Consider the following 18,619-nt stretch of genomic DNA (forward strand, 5'->3'; position numbering starts at 1 on the left):
AAGTGGCAGTTGGAAAATGGCTACCTGCTAATTAAACTGACAAATATCAGAATTTGAAGGTTTAAATGTAAAGTGGATAATGTTTGACTAATTAACTTTTGGTAGGACTTGGTGTCCATTTAGGTTTAGAAAAAGCATGTCAAAGTGAACGCTTCTTCAAAATGAAGTGTTTGGAAATTGCTTGATGGAGAAGATTGTGTGAGTAGTAACTATGTTAAGTCATAAGAAAATTAAGGGAAATATGAATGGATTGTAGCAAAACTAGAATTTCTGATATTAACCTATGTGCATTTACTTTCTCATAAAGCAAAGTTCAAGTGCAGAATTGTCAGTGAAACCAAAAGCTGCTCTGAGCATGTTCAAGGTCACTTTGATATTTGAATGTTATTTGTGATGGTAGCATATCCATCAAATTCTACACTTGAGCTTAGAAAGTAAACTTTGTTTCAGTGGCTTAGAAGGTAGATGTCTCAGGAAGCAGAAACCTTCAAGTCTGGTTTAGTCCACTTCCATAAGCCTACTCCTGATAGAAGGGAGTGTCCTTGTGGTTGCTCATCTGTTGGAGACATGGCATTAAGTTTGATGACTTCCTAAAGGAATTCATAATAGTACCATATTTACTTGCAAAGCATTAATTGAAGGGGATTATGTTTTCTTTTAATTTTAGCATAACTTTTGTGAGAGAAAATGTGATGTGGGTCAACCCACCAATAAAGCTAAAAGCTTGTTTTCCCTAGTTACTGCATAGATCTTTTTTAATAGTAATGCCATCATCATTATCATCAAAAGAATAGAGATTAGAATTATGTCTTCATTGTCATAAAATAAATTTCCAACTCTTGGAAAAACATATTGTGATATATTTCACTTCCTTTAAAAATTAGTGAAATATAAACAGTAGCATCTAGCCTTAACCTTTTATTTTATTTTTAAACAGAAACATTGTTCCCTCCATCTTGAGAGATTACAAGAATCACAAAAGGTCAATATACAGATATCACAGGTTAGAGAGACTGTACCCTTTTCTGGATAAAGAACCTAAATCCAATGATACAGACATTTTTTGTAAGGATGGGTTTGTAAATTGGCTTTATTTGGAGGAAATTAATCACATTCACACATATCTCACTCTCTTCTGTTGTGTTGGCAGTCACCAAGTAGTAGTTAGCTGCCATCCTTTCTAGAATGGGGCAGAGAGAACTAGATTATTAGAAAAACCGTGCAGCATCCATTTTAGAATTATTTATCAATCTTGTATTCAGTGGCATGAAAGCATGTAAAAAGCCTGCTGGTGCAGTAACAAAATTGCTGTAATGGAAACAGCAGGTTAGCTGTTTGGCATCCAAACCACCTTTAAATATAATTTATTCACCTAAAAGGAGTAAAATCAATTTGAAGAAATAATTTTAAAAACACTTTGTACATTGTTTTATGCTCTGACCTGTTGAATAAGTGTTAGCCATTCAGTTTGCCATTCTAGAATTTTTAAAAAGTGTCTCATATTTTATTTGATTAGGAACCTGGACGATTCTCTTCTTTCCTCTATAATGAAATCTTATTAGTTCTCTAGGTGATTTCCAAATTTAGTTTTATGTTATAAACTAAGAGAAGAACTAACAATCTTGATTAAAATTCGCTACCTTTGACTTGTGTTGGTTGACAAAAATGTATTGTATGTCTGCTCTGTACCCAGCATGACATTAGGCAATTTTAGGGGTTCTAATAAGATAAACCTTAGTATCCTTGCCCTCAGGTATTTTAAAATCTAATTGAAAAGCCTGGCTGTCTACCAAGGCAAACAGATAGTCTTGGGGACCTGTTAAACTCATCACCACCATTTTTTTTACCTTTCTGAATTTTTAGCCTTTTGTCAGAAGCAAAATCAACCAAAAGTTTTATGGGAAGTATTCCATGATGGTTCTCTGGCCATGGCCTTCTTTTCTTTTTCAGAACCTAATTTTATCAGAGATGAATCCAGGTTTTCTTAAGAGTTTGTTTAATTTTAGAATACTTTTAGTTTTGAAGAAAATTTTCTCCTCAAGTAATGGAAATCAGAGTTTTACATCTCTTGTGATTATGCTATTTATTTGTCTGCTTAATTTTATTTGTAATTTTGTCATTTGGATATTTCAAAATTGTTCTTAATTTTTCAGAGAAATTGGATAAACTTTCATGTCACTTGTGTATGGAATGTAATTTAATACAGACTTCTGTAAGAACTTCAAGTTTTCATTTGGGGAAATTACCTGAAAATACTTCCCTAATTTAAAATAAATAAAAATAGAAATTACGAGAATAATTATGTCTGTATGTTAGGCTTATGTGTGTATACACATATATACACATATAGATATATAGATAAGTTATATATCTATCTTGTACTACAAGTGACATAACATTTGTAAGGTTGCAGGTCAAAGTCCTTGACTACCCCTTTAGACATAGATTAGATTCTACTCGTTATTTACCCTTCCATATTTTGTTATTAATGGGGCATACTTTATCTCTTTAATGTCAGTTACAATAATCATATTACCAATGAAAATCTCCCATTCTGGTAATAGATATATATTTATGAAAGGATGCTGTGACTTAAAAAGTAAAGCACCATTGGTTGCAGGTTTAAAATAATTACATATAGGTCTCTTCCTGATAGGTGAGCATATTAATGATTTTTTTATTTAGAGCATTGGTTAAGCCCTCCAGACTAAATTAGCTAAATAAATAGATATTATTCTTGATAAAAGTGTCATTGTCAACAAGTAACAAAGAGGCTTGAAAAATTAACTGGTAGATTACAGAAAAAAAATTCCTTTTCTGGCAATAGATATAAATGCATGCACAACAGATTTTGATATGTTTGTAATTTCTCATTTATGTAGAGACTTCACTGAAAACTAAGAATTAGGTTTTGAAATTAAAACTGTTGTATACTTGATGGGCTGTGTTGGTGTATGTATGCCATATTCAGTGTTTAGCTGTGGAGATTGTTATAGTTAGTAAAGAATGAAAGTGATTTTTCTTTGCCAACTGGATTAGTTGTTCCCTGAATGTAATAGCAGGGAGAAGAAAAAAGTAGATTTAAGAATTAAGTTTTCATTTTTGCGATTATTCCTAAAATGCCTAAAGATTAGTTATTGCATGTACACAGATGGTGTCTAATTGCATCATAGATTTAAAACACAATCATTTGTTGACTGAATTAATTATATGTTCTTAAAATACATTAACCTAATTGATTGAATGACTTTTCCCCCCCAGTTCTGTAGAAAATGTTCTAAAAACCCTCGTGAAAAACTGCCGACCGTAAGTAACTTTTTTACTTAAGTGTTTATAAAGTCTAGCTGCTTCAGTGTATCTGTTTAGTGCTTTTCCTCTCTAATATCTATTGCATTTTGAAGATGCAGTAAAAGGCTTAAATAGTTCCTGAAAAGATACAACTAATTTACTAGGCAGCAAATTTATTGAGTTCTTCATTCTTTTAGCTAATCAGTAAATAACATTTTTTAATACAGTGGACTATATTTAAGTGCCAACAGTGTACCTAGAATGCACCAATGTCTACATTTCAGTAAACATCCCAAATGAAAATCAGAAAATCCAGTAACATGCTGTATTCCAAAAGTATTTATTGTTTGCCTGGTACTACAATAGGTATTAATGTTTAATGTCTGGATGTTTAAGGACAAGACATTTATATTTTTGTAAAATTTTTCAGTTTTCATTTTGATGTTTAGCATTGTGTAGGCATAGCCATTGTATGCCATTACCCCCAAAGTAAAATATAGGCCTATAAATACTTCACTAAATTGACTTGGTACTACTATCTGTACATTTGAGTTATAGAGCCACATCATGTTAAATAATTTAACCCCAGATGTTTCACTATAGTGTAGTTCTTATTTCTTTGTCATTTAGATCACATACATTTTCTATACAGAGAACTATAATATCTTGCTAAAAATGTAAGTGATGAAGAGCAGTTGGTGAGTTGGGTCAGTTTCTCCCATTATACTTCCTCGTTATGGACTGTCTAGTAGCAAATATTCCTTATTTTAAATTTTACTTTTCCTAAAATGAAAAATACCATTTGCTTATAGCATTATAAATATAAAGCTAAAATAGATAGAAGTCAATTTAAATATCATAACATATAGTTCCAAATAATTGAACTATTTCCATGTGTTTTGCTGGCATGGATTCAATGAGTTCTGTTGAATGAAAATTCTGTGTATCTGATGAACCTTAAGTGTCTATAGCATTTACCATATATTCAGTTTATTGATTAGGGTCAGTGTGCTCACCAATTTGATAGGAGCTGTGTGAGCATTATTAAAAAAGTCTTTGTACTGGTCTTTGTCCTTAAAGAGAGCTTATGATCCTGTTGAGAGTGATGTCATAAAACAGTTAGGAAGCAATAAACTCTGTATGTAATCAAGTACAGTGGTATAGTTCAAAATATAAATATAATAGAAATTAAAAGAAAGTAAAAAACACAAGGGGAGGAAATGAGAACAATCATGGAAGGCTTTGTCAAAGAAGTAGAAATTGAAGAAAAGACAACCTTTTCACATGTTCCTGTGGAGTAAGAGATGAAGATGGATGGATAGGGTTGTACTGGATAATGTAAGCTGAGGGTAGAGGCAGACTAAAATATGAATTATATAAAATTTAAACCAACCAAATGACACATAGATAAAAAGGCAGTTCATTATGTTTTGGGCTACTTGTTAGCCAATGAGCTCTGAGAGCTACACCATTAGCTGATAGATGCCTTGTTATTTTATAGCCTCAGGTAGTCAGGAAGTACTCTTGACTACATCCCTGCCCAAATTACAAAACCAAAATCAAGCAGTATTTTGAAAAATAGTTTAAATTTTATTTAAAATACTTTTAAAGTTCTGTCTAGAAGCTTTAGAATAGCCTTTTTCATTCCTCTTAATGTATAAGAAGCACATATTTCTATGTGCCATCATAATAGAATTTTACTGTAATGAGACTTGACTATAACATAGCAGTTTTAAAATTCTTATCTATCTCATTAAAATGAGATTTCTGTGAAGTAGCTGATCAAGTATATGAGAAGTGTAGACGTGTTAACAGTCTTTGTTTTGAAGTGTGTGTTATGCAATTTAAATTATGATTTAGCATTCTAAAATTCAGTTGCCTTTAGTTTGATAAAGCTTATTACTGTCATAAAAGACCAGTACTGATCTGCTATAATCATATGAATCATCTCTAAATTGGTGATAATTCAAACCTAAGCTTATATGTCGCATATAATCTGTGTTTCTTAAATATTCTTAATATTTGTAGTTGTATTTGCTAAACTCTGTAGGGCATAAAGTAGTTATTTCTGTTGGATGATTGTAATTGCAAATGTGATTTCAAAGATAAATAAGAATCATTGGTCTAAGTGGAAAAAAAAAGGAACCTTCCTGAAAATTGTTGCATAAAGCCAAAAATTTGTAGCAAATGATTATTTTCATGGATAGCGTAGTTTAAATAGAATTGTTTCCTAACAGCTAGAGGCTGTTGTCCAACATAGTTCTCTTCTGTTTTTCATGCTTACAAAATTGTGCATGTATTGATTCCAATATTGAAAGTAACTTCAAATATCGTATTGGATTCTGCTGATGAAATCCAAAATAAGCACAATGAAGAAGTTTCATCAGGTACTAGCTAAAACATTTTCCATATAAAATTAAGGTTCAAATTTATGTAATGGACCAGGGTCGTTTAAATCTTAATCGTAAGTAGGTGGTATTTAAATAGCCTGTGTATGTCTGGGATGGTTCCCCTTCTTTTCTTCCTTGAATAGTACCAAAATCAAGATTTTCTTAATTATTCCTCTAGCTTTGTTATTATTTTGAACCAAAGTTGGGTAATTTTTGAATATATGTTTCATACAAGGCATCTTTCCTCATTCTCCTTTACAAGTCTGTGGGTCATAATTTAACTTGGTCAGTTTTCACTACCTCAGAAAACTGCATATTTCTTCTCTAATAGAAATATAGATTTCTCTCACTTGGGTTTTGTAATAGAAGATCTTAGTGTTACTGGAAAATAAGATGATAAATGAACTTTTCAAACACTGCAGCTAAATAATGAATTTCTGTGTAGAATTTGTGAATTTCATTCAGTAGGGTTCAGCCTTGTGAAATTAGTCAAGGATTAGGTAGATTTGCTAAGTGTTGACTTCTATGAAATTTTTTCTCACAGGCTGACCTTAAAACTTAGTTTTAAACTTGTATTGTTATTTTTATTTGTTTTGCAACTTCAGCTTATCATTAAAATTTTGATAGTTCAGTGGGGATATTAACAAAATTTCCAAGATTGCTATTACTGTTCAGGTAAATTTCACATGACATGATTTTAGTCCTTAAAACATTTACTAGCTTCCCAAATTCTGTTATATGGTAACGTTTTTGTTCCTTGTTCAGAGAAGCACCTTCACACTTTGCTCAGAAAACTAAGCTTATACACATAAGTATAAAACAGGTAAAATTTTCCTGCTTTGTTAGGTACTTTCCTGAGGATGCTACTGCAGAGATGTTGGAAGAATGGCGGCCTTTAATGTGTCCTTTTGATGTTACAATGCAGAAGGCTATCACTTATTTTGAAATATTTCTTCCTACCTCTCTTCCTCCAGAACTTCATCATAAAGGTTTTAAGTAAGTATGTCTATGAGATTGGAAGGTTAGAGTGTCAAAATCCTCAATGCTGTTCTGCCAAATTACGAAAAAGAAATTAGATAAATTAAATGTTCATTGCTCAATTATGTGGAAATTAAAGCAGAATAATATTTAAAACCATTTAAATAAAGAGAAAAGTATCTATAGACATTTAGTAATTTTGTTATTGAGGAGGTAAAAAAATCAGTTCCTGAGTAAAACAAAATTAATGTGCTACTTATTCCTATAGATAATGAATTGATAAAAGCCTTTAATAAAATAGATTGTTATCTGGATGCTAACTATAGCAGGTAGGCACTTGCGCTCACTGTTAAATAAGATTTCTACTTAGCAGACAGTAATGCTTCAAACATAAGGTTGGAAAGACCTCTTCCATTTCATGTTTCATGCCTTACCCACTCCTTCCTTCGTACACTCTTCACCCCTGCTTAGGAGATAATGGGGTTTTAGAGGAAAAAGTACATGGTTATCCAAGTCTTTCATTGATAGAAGAACAAAAGGGTAGAAAATCCCAAGCAGTGGTCCCAACCATTGGAGTAGCTATGTGGATTTTCAAGACCATATAGGATATTCCCCTTATGCTTTTGTGTCTGTGTAACTTTTTTTTTAAGTCAGTTAACTTGGCTAAAAACTACTTTGATATTTATGAAAATGTTTTCTTCTACAGGCTTTGGTTTGATGAGTTAATTGGCCTTTGGGTTTCAGTGCAGAATCTCCCACAGTGGGAGGGGGTGAGTTCTCATTTTTCCTTCCATTCTCCATTCCAGTAACAATAAATCTGAACAAATTCGTTTCTTAGAATTAGATATCAGCCATGTCATAATAAATCTTTATTTTTTTCCTCTTTTCTCTAAAGTAATGAAATAACCTTGATTTGGTGTATTTTTTGTTGCCAACTGGTAATCAGCATGCAATTAATATTATCACATATATGGAAACAGGGGCTGTCACAGATATTTTGTGTCCACATTAGCCACATAATTAATGAATACTTGCTGAATTAAATTTAGTGATTATTCAATTTCTGTTTGTCTTTAGAGTGGTGATTTTAGAAGCATTTATATGTCTAAAATTAAAAGTACAATTAATTTTAAATAGGTGTTTGCATTAAAATGTAAGTTTAGGATTTTAGTTTGTGTTTAAATTTATAAGTTTAGTTTTAGTGAACTATAGCCTATAACAACTGTGAAAATAAATCATCATTACAATTCATTGTTGAAGAGACTAATTAGATATAGAAAAGGGGGTGGTGACAAATTAGAATAAAGTGGTTTTGTTTTTGGTTTTTGTTTTTTTTTTTTGTAATTTTTATTGATACCTTCTGATTTTCTGTCACATGAGTTTCTGACTATATACTCCTTCATGCCCTCCCTGGAGAACCATCTGTTATAAAAACTATTTTAAAAGATAGAGGGGGAAAAAGCAGTTCATTGAAATTAGCACATCATCTATTTCTGACAGCATATGCAACTTTCAGTATCACTGTCCCCCATCTCTATTGTGAAGGGAGGAAGGTGCATTTTTTCAACTTTACTCTGGGGTCAAGTTTGGTCATATAATTACAAAGTGTTCTCTTTTGTTTTTGTTGTTTGTAATTCTTTCAAATCTTAAATACACAGGAGTGCACAGAACATGTTTATTGAGCTACATCTCCTTTTTCATTTACTTTCAGCAACTAGTAAATCTCTTTGCTCGTCTGGCCACAGATAATATAGGGTACATAGACTGGGATCCATATGTACCAAAGGTAAGAAAATCTGCTTGTAAAATGACCACTGAATCTGTTTGAGATAATTACTACTTTATAAAGTCTTCCTTTATGACATGTATAATACTTATATTTGTAACACTTATCAAACCTACTTGCCTATGATTTGTAAAAAAAGATAGTTACTTTGCAGGGATGGGTTATTTATTCACTCTTCTTAAAGTGATCCTCGTCTTTTGAGGCATTGTATGAATCTTGATTTACCTTTGGAGATCCTTGAATTCTAAAGACCTAGGAGGCTGGTTTACAGAGAGGTATTTTGCAGAGAGATTCTATTACCTTACCTTCCTCCCTAAGTCCAATGTATTATTCATATATAAGATCATGTATTTTTTTTTTCTTTAAAAGTCAAATTTCCTAGTGAATTGGGAGATGAGGAAAAGGACAGCAACAGGCAAATGCTTGGTTTCTGTTTGGGTGACATTCCTTCTTTTGCATCTCAGTAGGAGTAGATTTGAATTATTCTTTTTCTACTTAAGCTCAGCTACTAGAAAAGATGTCTTTATCCAAAAGATGTGGTTGTTTCTTGTAGCAGAAAGAATGAGGTAGCAAACACTAAGCTTAAAGAGGAGGGTAGCTAAATTTAGGTTGGCACCATTGCCTCTTTTCAATATCAGTTTGTGAGAAGATTCACCAAGGTAACTTTGATTTCAGCAGTACTGAGGAAGGTGATCAATAAATGAATGAATGAAGGTATTTTTGTTACCTTGTATATGACCATACTATGGCACTGTGGATAATAGATGCATGTTTAACTCTGCAAAAACCTATTTTAATACTGAAAATTTCCTCTGAGTGAATTTAGGATTGTGATTTGATTCATATGCTCAGTGCCAAAATACTATTTCATTACACAAGGCATTGTGTGATCACTTTCCCCAATAAAGACCAACTGGTTTTCCCTATTGCTAGAGGAAATAGTAATGAAACATTAATCCATAGAGATTTACCATTATTTTAGTTTTTAAGATGAACAAATATTTACTATTATGTTCCCTCTCCTTTTCCCTTTTCTTCTCCCTTTCCCCCTCAAACAGATATTTACAAGGATTCTCAGAAGTTTGAATCTCCCAGTGGGAAGCAATCAAGTTTTAGTTCCCAGATTCTTAACAAATGCTTATGATATAGGGCATGCTGTAGTATGGATCACCGCCATGATGGTTTGTATTGCACTGTTTTTATTTTAAGAAGTTCAGCTAAAATGTTACTAATACAGAAATTCTATAAGTGTTTTAAACCAGTTTTGGTGTCTCAATTTGAGCCTCAGTTGAAATGCCAGACTTTCAGAGTGGCATTTAGGCAGAATAGGAAACAGTTCATAGTTGTACTTATTGTGATACTTGGTGATTTGTTGATTGAAGAAATAGAAGCTTACACTTTTAAAGCTGGAAGCCACCTTAGGTATTGCATTCAGGCTTCTAATTTTGTAGTTCATGAAAATCAAGCCCAGAGAAGTGACATGACAAGGTGACTGAAGAAAGCAGTGAAACTAGGACACAAGGCTTCTGTTACCAATCTAATACTCTTTTTATCCTATAATTCATTTGATTTGGTCAGAATTCATCAATTAAGAAAACAAACTGAAATAAAGGTTTAATGGATTGGTTTTTTTTTCTTTTATTTTTTTGGAAGGGGAAAGGGAAGGCAATTGGGGTTAAGTGATTTGCCCAAGGTCCCACAGCTAGTGTGTCAAGTATATGAGGCCGGATTTGAACTCCGGTCCTTCTAACTCCAGGGCCAATGCTCTGCTCACTGCACCACCTACTGCACCACCTAGCTGCCCCAATGGATTATTTTTACTGAGTTGGCCCTGGAGGGAAAGTAGATTTTGAATTAGTGTGTTCAGTTCTAACTGCTTCTCTCCCAGGCTTTCAGTCTCACATACCCAAGTACTATTGGACATTTCAAATAAATATCCTTTTTTAGACATCTCATACTCAGCATGTCTGTTAAAACAGAACTTGTATTTTCCCCAAACCCACCCTTCATTTTTGACTTGATAACATCTTTTGCATCTGTTCTGTCCTCTACTCACATAGCCACCATCCTAGTTTAGGCCCTTAACCTCTTTCTCCTAAACTATTAAAATAGCCTTCTAATTAGTCTCCCTGCCTCAAGTCTTTCCCCTTTCTGATCCATCCTTTACACAGTTGCCAAAATGGTTTTCCTAAATCACAAGTCTATCTTATACCCTGATTTAATAAATATTGCTCTAACATCAAATATAAACTTTTTGGCATTTAAAGCCCTTTACAACCTACCTTTTCAGCCTTATTATACATTAATCACCTTTCTGCATCTAGCCAGACTGACCTTCTTACTGCTCTCACACATCACATTCCATTCCCTGTGACTTTGCATTGGTTAATACCCCATGTTTGGAATGCTTTCCTTTCTTACCTCCTCAGAAACCCTGGCCTTCTTTAAAACTCAGCATAAGCACTGCCCTTCTACGTGAAGTTTTTTCCTGATCTTCTGCCTCTTCCCTACAAAATTACCTTGGTTTTTCATCTTTCACATGAGCTTTCAAATATAAGTGTCCATGTTGTCATTTTGTATATGTTGTTCACAGCCTGTTTTTGAAAACCTTATTTCTGTGTCTATGATCAGTATGGTTATTCTAAAATTCAGCCCCTAAACTTAAATTGGTTGGTTAAAGTACACTAAAAATCTATCAGGCTTTTTCTTTTTGTTCTTTTGTTTATTTTTGCTTTCCCCCCTCTCCTCCTTTTAAAAAATTGCCATTCTAAGAACCTTGGATTGGGAATCAAGACACTTGGGTTCAAGTCTCACCGCTGCATCTAAATAGCCAACAGCTGTGGAGAACGTAACTCCTTTGGGTCTCAGTTTCCAAATATGTAAAATGAGGTTATATTAAAGATTATAAATTATGTCAGTAATATGATAGCAGTGGTGTTCTCTGATTCCAAATGGAAATCTCTTGTTTTCCTTATATCCAGTAAAAATTGAACCATTAAAATATGCTTATTTAACTAAAATTAAAACTGCATCCTGTATTTTGCTCACTGTATCTTATACAAATTGGAGTTACTTCATTACATTTTGGAAGATAGTTAAGTAGTAGTTAAGTAGTAGTCAATACCTCCCCTAATACTATTAATTATAGTGTAATACACCAAAATAGCAGAAGCTGCGTGTTCTTTTAGATAGCTTTGTTTTGTAGTAAAAAGTGGGGAAAAGTGTATCCTAAAATCATTTATGCTAATTGAATAAACCTTTTCAGCATTTTAACTTCCAGACTTGACATTATTATTATTTAATCATTTTTTGATGCTGCCCTATGCTAGATGGGAATGTTAGATTAGGAAAAATGAAGTGGATCTCAAAGCACAATAGTTTCTAATACAACATGACACATATTGGCTTAGGGCTGTGATGCTTCTTGAAATTGGAGAAGCAAATGAAAGATACCACGTTTTCATGACCATATTGTAGTACTTTATCTTGGTAGCAGCCCGTTTATTTCCATGTGTCCTATAGGCTAGCACTTTCTCTTTAAAGTACATCAAGTAATTTGAAGTCTTATTTCATATTTAATTAAAATTGGCTTTCATAGCTTATGTTTGGAGGTTATACAGTACTAAAATGTTTAGTAGTAAAAATAATTAACTCATGTTTTATTTTCTTCAAACTAAAATAATTAATACTATCAAACTTCTTCCATGAACCAGTCTTAATCATACCTGATCATTTAATATACCAATCTTTTTAGTGTCAGAATTATTTTCCTGCATACAATGCCACAAATCTGAAAGTAAATTTTTGTTCCTTGATCCCAAATAGACCGTCTTAACTGATAATTGATTTTTTTGGAGTCATTGTCATGACATTATTTGCACATATAGTAAAAAACTTCTGTCAGGATGAGCTGAGTTAAATATTGGGTCTGTTAAGCTTGGGATTACCTCTTCATTGTGTGTGTATGTGTGTTTGTGTGTGTCTGTGTTCTAATGTAAGCATTAATATTGAACTTGTTCTTTTGTACAGGGTGGACCAAGTAAGTTAGTACAGAAGCACCTGACTGGTCTATTTAACAGCATTGCGTCTTTTTACCATCCTTCAAATAATGGTCGCTGGCTGGTAAGGATCTTTAACATTGATATTTAGATAGATAGTTAAAGAACTGAACAGGAGTTTAGTGTCTTTGCTTTGCCTTTTTTTTTTTTCATTTTGATGGTGTGATTAAGTACAAAATAGATCGCTATAAACAATACCAAATGTAGAAATAATTAAATTGCTGAGAAAATGTTGCTGTGAAATTTTAAAAAATCTTAACAGCCTAAAATACTTTGAAGGCATAGATTTTCTCATTTGTATATTATCAACTCTGAAAATTAGATGTTGGGGTGAACTGATCACACAAAGAATCTCTAAATTAGAAGAAATTCTTTTGAAGACTAAGGTTGAAGCAAATCTTAGGAATCACATAATTCAAAGTATTTTGCAAAGTAAGTTTTTAAAAAATACCTAGATGTGTTCTGTTTGTCTATTTCTTCGTAGAATTTATTTGGTAATTTAAAAAGAACAACATTATAATGCCTTTTTTTTTTGCCAAGGGAAAAATTTCTCTTTCCATGATAACAATGGTGAGTAGAGCCCACCAATGTTTTTTGTTTTTGTATCCCCAGAACAAGTTAATGAAATTACTCCAGAGATTGCCAAACAGTGTTGTTAGACGATTACATCGTGAACGATACAAGAAGGCTTCCTGGCTAACTCCTGTGCCTGATAGCCATAAGCTTACGGATCAAGATGTTACAGACTTTGTACAGTGCATTATTCAGCCTGTTCTTTTGGCTATGTTCAGCAAAACGGGTAGCCTAGAGGCAGCTCAAGCTCTACAGAATCTTGCACTCATGCGACCAGAGTTAGTAATTCCACCTGTACTTGAAAGGTAAGTCAATATTAAGGAATTGTTTTTGTTCAAGCAGTGACTGAGACTTCATTATTTTAATACTGAGTATCTCATGCCCCTCTGGTTTTTCTTTTTCATGCAAGCCTGCCTTTTGACTCTGTCTGTTAACCTTCTTTAGAGGTTTGGTAGGAGAGGAAGACCCAAAACAGATAGTATAACTTCTGGTCTTTAAAGAAGTTTGGTTTTGAAAATTAGATGAGAAAACAGTTGAAGTGAATTATTAAAATATGATTTTGACATATTCTGGAGATAAAAAACTTTTTCCTCTCATGGGCAATCAAGCATTGCTAATTTTTACAACAAAATAACTGTATAAGAGACAATCAGTATTAAAACTATGGCAGTGAACATCATGATGCGTGTACACTATTTATATTGAACTTCTTGAAATAGGATACCTTGAAAAATTTGGTATTTATAGTTTTAGCTAATGCTATATAACCTTTCTCTTTATGTAATATTTTATATAATATATTAATGTATATTATGTTTCTCTTTGTTTCCATTATCTGTGTATGTGGCTGTCATATAAAATGAGTTTTAGAGCTTAGTTTAATCAGTAAGCTTTTTTAAAGTGTCTACTATGTGCCAGTTATTGTGCTAAGCACTGAAGATACAAAGAAAGAGGGGAAAATCAGTTCCTGCTTTCAAGGAGTTTATAGTCTAGTGGGAAGGAAACATGTGACCAACTGTATAGAAACAAGATATATACAGGATAAGTTAGAGATAATCAACAGAGGGGAGGCAGTTGCATTTAGGAGAATTGGGAAGTGCTTCTTCTAATAGTGGGATTTTAGCTAGGTCTTAAAGCTAGTGAAACCAGAAGGCAGAGAAGAGGAGGGAGAGGGTTCAAGGCATGGAAGGCAACCAGTTAAAATACCTGGGGTCTAGAGATAGAGTATCATGAATGAGGAATAGTTAGGAGGCCATTGTTATTTGCATGTGGGCAGAGTGCATGGTGGAAGGAAGTAAGGTGTAAGAAACTGGAAAGGTAAGAGCAGGGCCAGGTTGTAAAGGAATTTAAATACCCAACAGACGATTTCATATTTGAACTTTAATAGGGAGCCACTGGAGCTTATTAAATGGGGAAGAAAGGGGTAATATTGGAAGACCTTTACTTTAGGAAGATATATTTGACAGCTGAGTGGGATATAGAGGGGAGTGGGGAGTGACTTGAAGTAGGAATACCAAGTAGAAAGCTATAATAGTCTAGATGTGGAGTGACAAAAGAGGCATTATTCAAGAGGTATTGTGAAGGTGGATCAACAGGACTTGGCAACAGATTGGAAATGGGGTTGTGTGAAAGAGTGAGGCATCAAGGATGAGCCCTGTGTTGTGCATCTGGGTGACAGCAATAATAAGAAAGTTTAGAAAGAGGGGATAAGACTTGGGATGAACGATAATGAATTCAGTTTTAGCTATATTGATTTTAAGATGTCTGCATAAGTTTGAAATGTTTACTAGGTAATTGGAGTTGCAAGAGTAAAGGTCAGGAGAAAGGTAAAGGCCAGATAAAAAAATCTGAGAATCATCAGCATAGAGATGATAATTGAATCCATGGAAACTAATGAGATTACCAAGTGAAATAGTATATAGGGAGAAAAGGGTCCAGGACAGAGCTGTGGGGACTCATCCATTACAGTGGAAGGAGCATCCATATTGGGAGCTTCCTATGCTACTGCAATCACTAGTCCATACAAGAAGAAAAAAAGAAAAAAAAATTTAACCATTAGCTTTGCTGCCTTCTTCTGGCTGCCTGATTTTCACCTTTAAGATTTCTTATCAGCACCTGTCAGAAGGGGACTTTTTTTTATAACTTGAAAGAGCCATGGAGATCATTAAGTACAAGTAGTCTCATTTTCCAGAGGAAATTGAAGACCAGACAGGTTAAGTGATAGGATCCTACTGCCTTGGGGCACAGCTGAAATTGTAACTTTACTCCCTGAATCCTCATTCAGTGTTCTTTCTGCAACATTTTGTGTGCTTCATGAGAAGATGCAGAATGCAAATCAGTTTTATTTTATATATAACAATACTTAGTTCTAGAAGGAAAGTGATATAGACAGAAAAGGTTTTTGAATGTTATCTATGATTCTTTGGGCTTCAGTTACCAATGTTCAAAATAATCTAGAGCTGGTAGGTAGAATCCCACTTATCCATGCTTTGGCTCTGTATGCTTGAATTTTGAATGTCTGCTTTTTCTTGCATTTAAAGTGAAGAGAGGAGCAGGTAAAAGAGGAGAAAGATTACTGTGTGCTATTTGCTTTGACAACCTTCTGGTTTGGGAGGCGAGGGAAATGGGAGGGAGCATACTGTATTGATTCCATAAATGCTTTCTGGATCTTCTTTGCCTTGCTGTTAAGGAACCAGGACCAGAAGATCCAGAATTGAATAAGCTGTCAAGGGTTTTTCATATTTTCCTACATTTTTGCAGCTGGTTAGTCACAGTCAAAGCAAAAGGAACCTTCTGTCCTCATACCTTTCAAAAAAACAGATACAGTGGTTGGAAAATAATTGTATATAATCCAGCATGTTTTTATTTTAAATAGAACATGTTTACATTAGTCTTCAATATTTTTACTTTAATTAAGATTGAGTGAAGCAGAATGTGTCACTGTCAAAATACTTTACCAGTAGTTTAGTAGGCATTTTTAGAGTTTGTAACTTGTAACCTAGTACTTTTAAAAAGTGATACAGTATCGCTTTCCCTTTAGTATTAACCTTTAATGTCAGATCTTAATTGTATCTAGTTTTCCCCTCCAATTTGTTTAGTTAAAGAGGCAAGGGAAATTGATACTCTCTTGCATGATGTCTCTGAATTATAATCATTGAAGCATTATATGGAACTATTATAAACTTAAACATACCATCTTTTTGTTTTTCCATTTATTAGAAGAATAGAACACCTTTTAGCAATTGGTATTGTGACTGCTGTTTATAGGATCATAGATTTTGAGCGTAAGGCTATTGAATCCAACCCTGTCACTTTACACATGGGGAAACTAAGGCACAGTAAATATTCTAGGAATTGAACCCATACCTTTTTGATTCCAAGTCCCGCCAGTGTTCTAATCTGTGCCATCTCTCTTTATTCCTTTGTAATAGCTGGCCACCACAAGTAATATTACCCAGAAATATTAAAATACATTTGGGTTTTAGGAAAAAGTACAATGTGAAATATTATGACTAAAATAATGTGCATCTTACCACAGTTTTTATAACTTGTCCTATCCCACAATAGTGAGGATTTTTGTCTTTGGACCAACTTTCAGAGTCTGGTAGCAGTGAACTAAACCAAGAAATCACTTCATTGGCAATAAAGGGTTTGAAAATTGAAAAGTTTAACTGTACCATGATTCTTTTATTTAACTTCCTTCTTGAATGTTTAAAATTGTTTTTAATCTTTTCACTATTTTGACACTATAGAACGTATCCTGCCCTAGAGACATTAACAGAACCTCACCAACTCACCGCCACTTTAAGTTGTGTGATTGGAGTAGCCCGTAGTCTAGTGTCAGGGGGCAAATGGTTTCCTGAAGGTCCAACACACATGCTACCTCTGTTGATGAGAGCATTGCCTGGCGTGGATCCAAATGACTTTAGTAAATGCATGGTGAGCATATATACATTCTATCTTGTTAAGTTGTGAGAGTATCATCATATTTCTTTTAACATCTCCTCAAGGATCCGTTACAGTGTGTTACATGTGAAAGTTGGTAACGTTAATGTTTTCTAGAAATGTGATTGGATGTCTGAACTTAATATCTGTGGGCAAACAATTATGTGACATATTCTTTCTCAATGGGAAAGTTGTCAAAATCAGTATGCTTTCCATGTTCATAATTCAGAATTTCAGTTCATTTCAGCGAACATTGTGTATTAGACATTTTTGTTTATTATACAATATTGAAATTTCTCGTGCTACCTGGATTTTAGTCCTGGGCAGTAACAGCTTCTAGCCATGTGACCTTCTCTGTGATCCCTTTGGAATTTCCAAACAGAAAGTGACATTGTTGGAAGGCCTCTGTTTGAAATATCATTGCACCAACACAATCATCCCTAATTCCCTCAGCTAGGTAACAAGACTTCCTTTTCCAGGAATACCACCTTTCTTCCTGGTCACAGTTCTGTCATCAGTGCTGTTCCATCCCTGGGTGATCTCATTGCTTCAAGGCAAGAGAGGAGTAGCCTCACTACAACAAATTTAGGAAGTTTGGGAATGCATATGATAAAATATATATAGTTAATAAAAGGGTGAACTTAATGGAAACAACACTGAAACATAGTTGATTATGATAAAGGTAAAATGTTTATAACTAAATGAAATGCAAAAATAAAATTGTTGAAGGATTTCTTGATAGATAATTTATTAATCCAGCCTTTGTTTTACAGTATACTTAAAGTCTAACTCTGAATTGTGTGCTAAATGTTGAAAATCGTTTGCATCTTCCAACAGATCACATTCCAGTTTATAGCAACATTTTCCACTCTGGTGCCTTTAGTAGATTGTTCATCTGTACTTCAAGAAAGAAATGATCTCACAGAAGTAAGACTATTTTCTGGTTATACAAAGGAAATAGAGAATCCTGATTTCTGTTTTTCTTGCTTTTCCACATTTAATGGGGTTGAAACAAGAATGCAAAATTCCCTAAAATATTAAAATTTAATTAAAATCTTGTAGGATGACACCTAGCCTCCTTGTTAGGTCAAAAACACTTTCTATGTTTTGTAGGTAAAAGAACAAAATTCATTTGAGTGACACCTGGCAAGATTGAGATTTTACTTTTCCACTGTGTTAGTTTAGTCTCAGTAATATAATATGAACTATGATAGCAAATATGTGTCTAGAACAGGGCTGTCCAGCCTTAGGTTTTTATTGAAACAATAGACAATATATTTTGATTTGCCATTTTAGTGAGAGCTCTGCGGTAGATTGGCTTTATTTACCAAAGCATTTATGTAAATTTCTATACTTGTAGCCAGGCCGCATTTTGGAAAGTCCTGGTCCTGTAGAATATACATGTGCTAAAGTGATGCATGCTCAATTCGCATCTGGCCCTTTCAGGATTATTTTCCAAGTCAAGAGTTCTGTACAGCTAGTCCTATTTACAAATAACTAGGCTATGTTACTACTTACTTGGGGAATTCAACATCTAGATGTATAATCTATTTCCACGTCAGCAGTTTTAATGTTGATTATATGATGAAAGTAGTTAAATA

The 18,619-nt window shown here is 33.6% G+C and overlaps 1 protein-coding gene across 2 annotated transcripts in view; it reads left to right on the forward strand.

Moving 5' to 3' along the window:
- PSME4 (proteasome activator subunit 4) overlaps nt 1-18,619 on the forward strand; it is a 98,915-nt gene that overhangs the window by 25,884 nt on the left and 54,412 nt on the right. For both annotated transcript variants that reach the window (XM_036748312.1, XM_036748313.1), the window contains exons 4-12: nt 3,262-3,306; nt 6,525-6,674; nt 7,363-7,426; nt 8,368-8,442; nt 9,501-9,623; nt 12,472-12,564; nt 13,113-13,378; nt 16,826-17,012; nt 17,856-17,945. In XM_036748312.1, coding sequence (XP_036604207.1) covers nt 3,262-3,306; nt 6,525-6,674; nt 7,363-7,426; nt 8,368-8,442; nt 9,501-9,623; nt 12,472-12,564; nt 13,113-13,378; nt 16,826-17,012; nt 17,856-17,945 — 1,093 coding nt within the window. The remainder of the gene's footprint in view (nt 1-3,261; nt 3,307-6,524; nt 6,675-7,362; nt 7,427-8,367; nt 8,443-9,500; nt 9,624-12,471; nt 12,565-13,112; nt 13,379-16,825; nt 17,013-17,855; nt 17,946-18,619) is intronic.

The sequence above is a fragment of the Trichosurus vulpecula genome, chromosome 3 (assembly GCF_011100635.1).
Source record: "Trichosurus vulpecula isolate mTriVul1 chromosome 3, mTriVul1.pri, whole genome shotgun sequence".
Lineage (NCBI taxonomy): Eukaryota > Metazoa > Chordata > Mammalia > Diprotodontia > Phalangeridae > Trichosurus > Trichosurus vulpecula.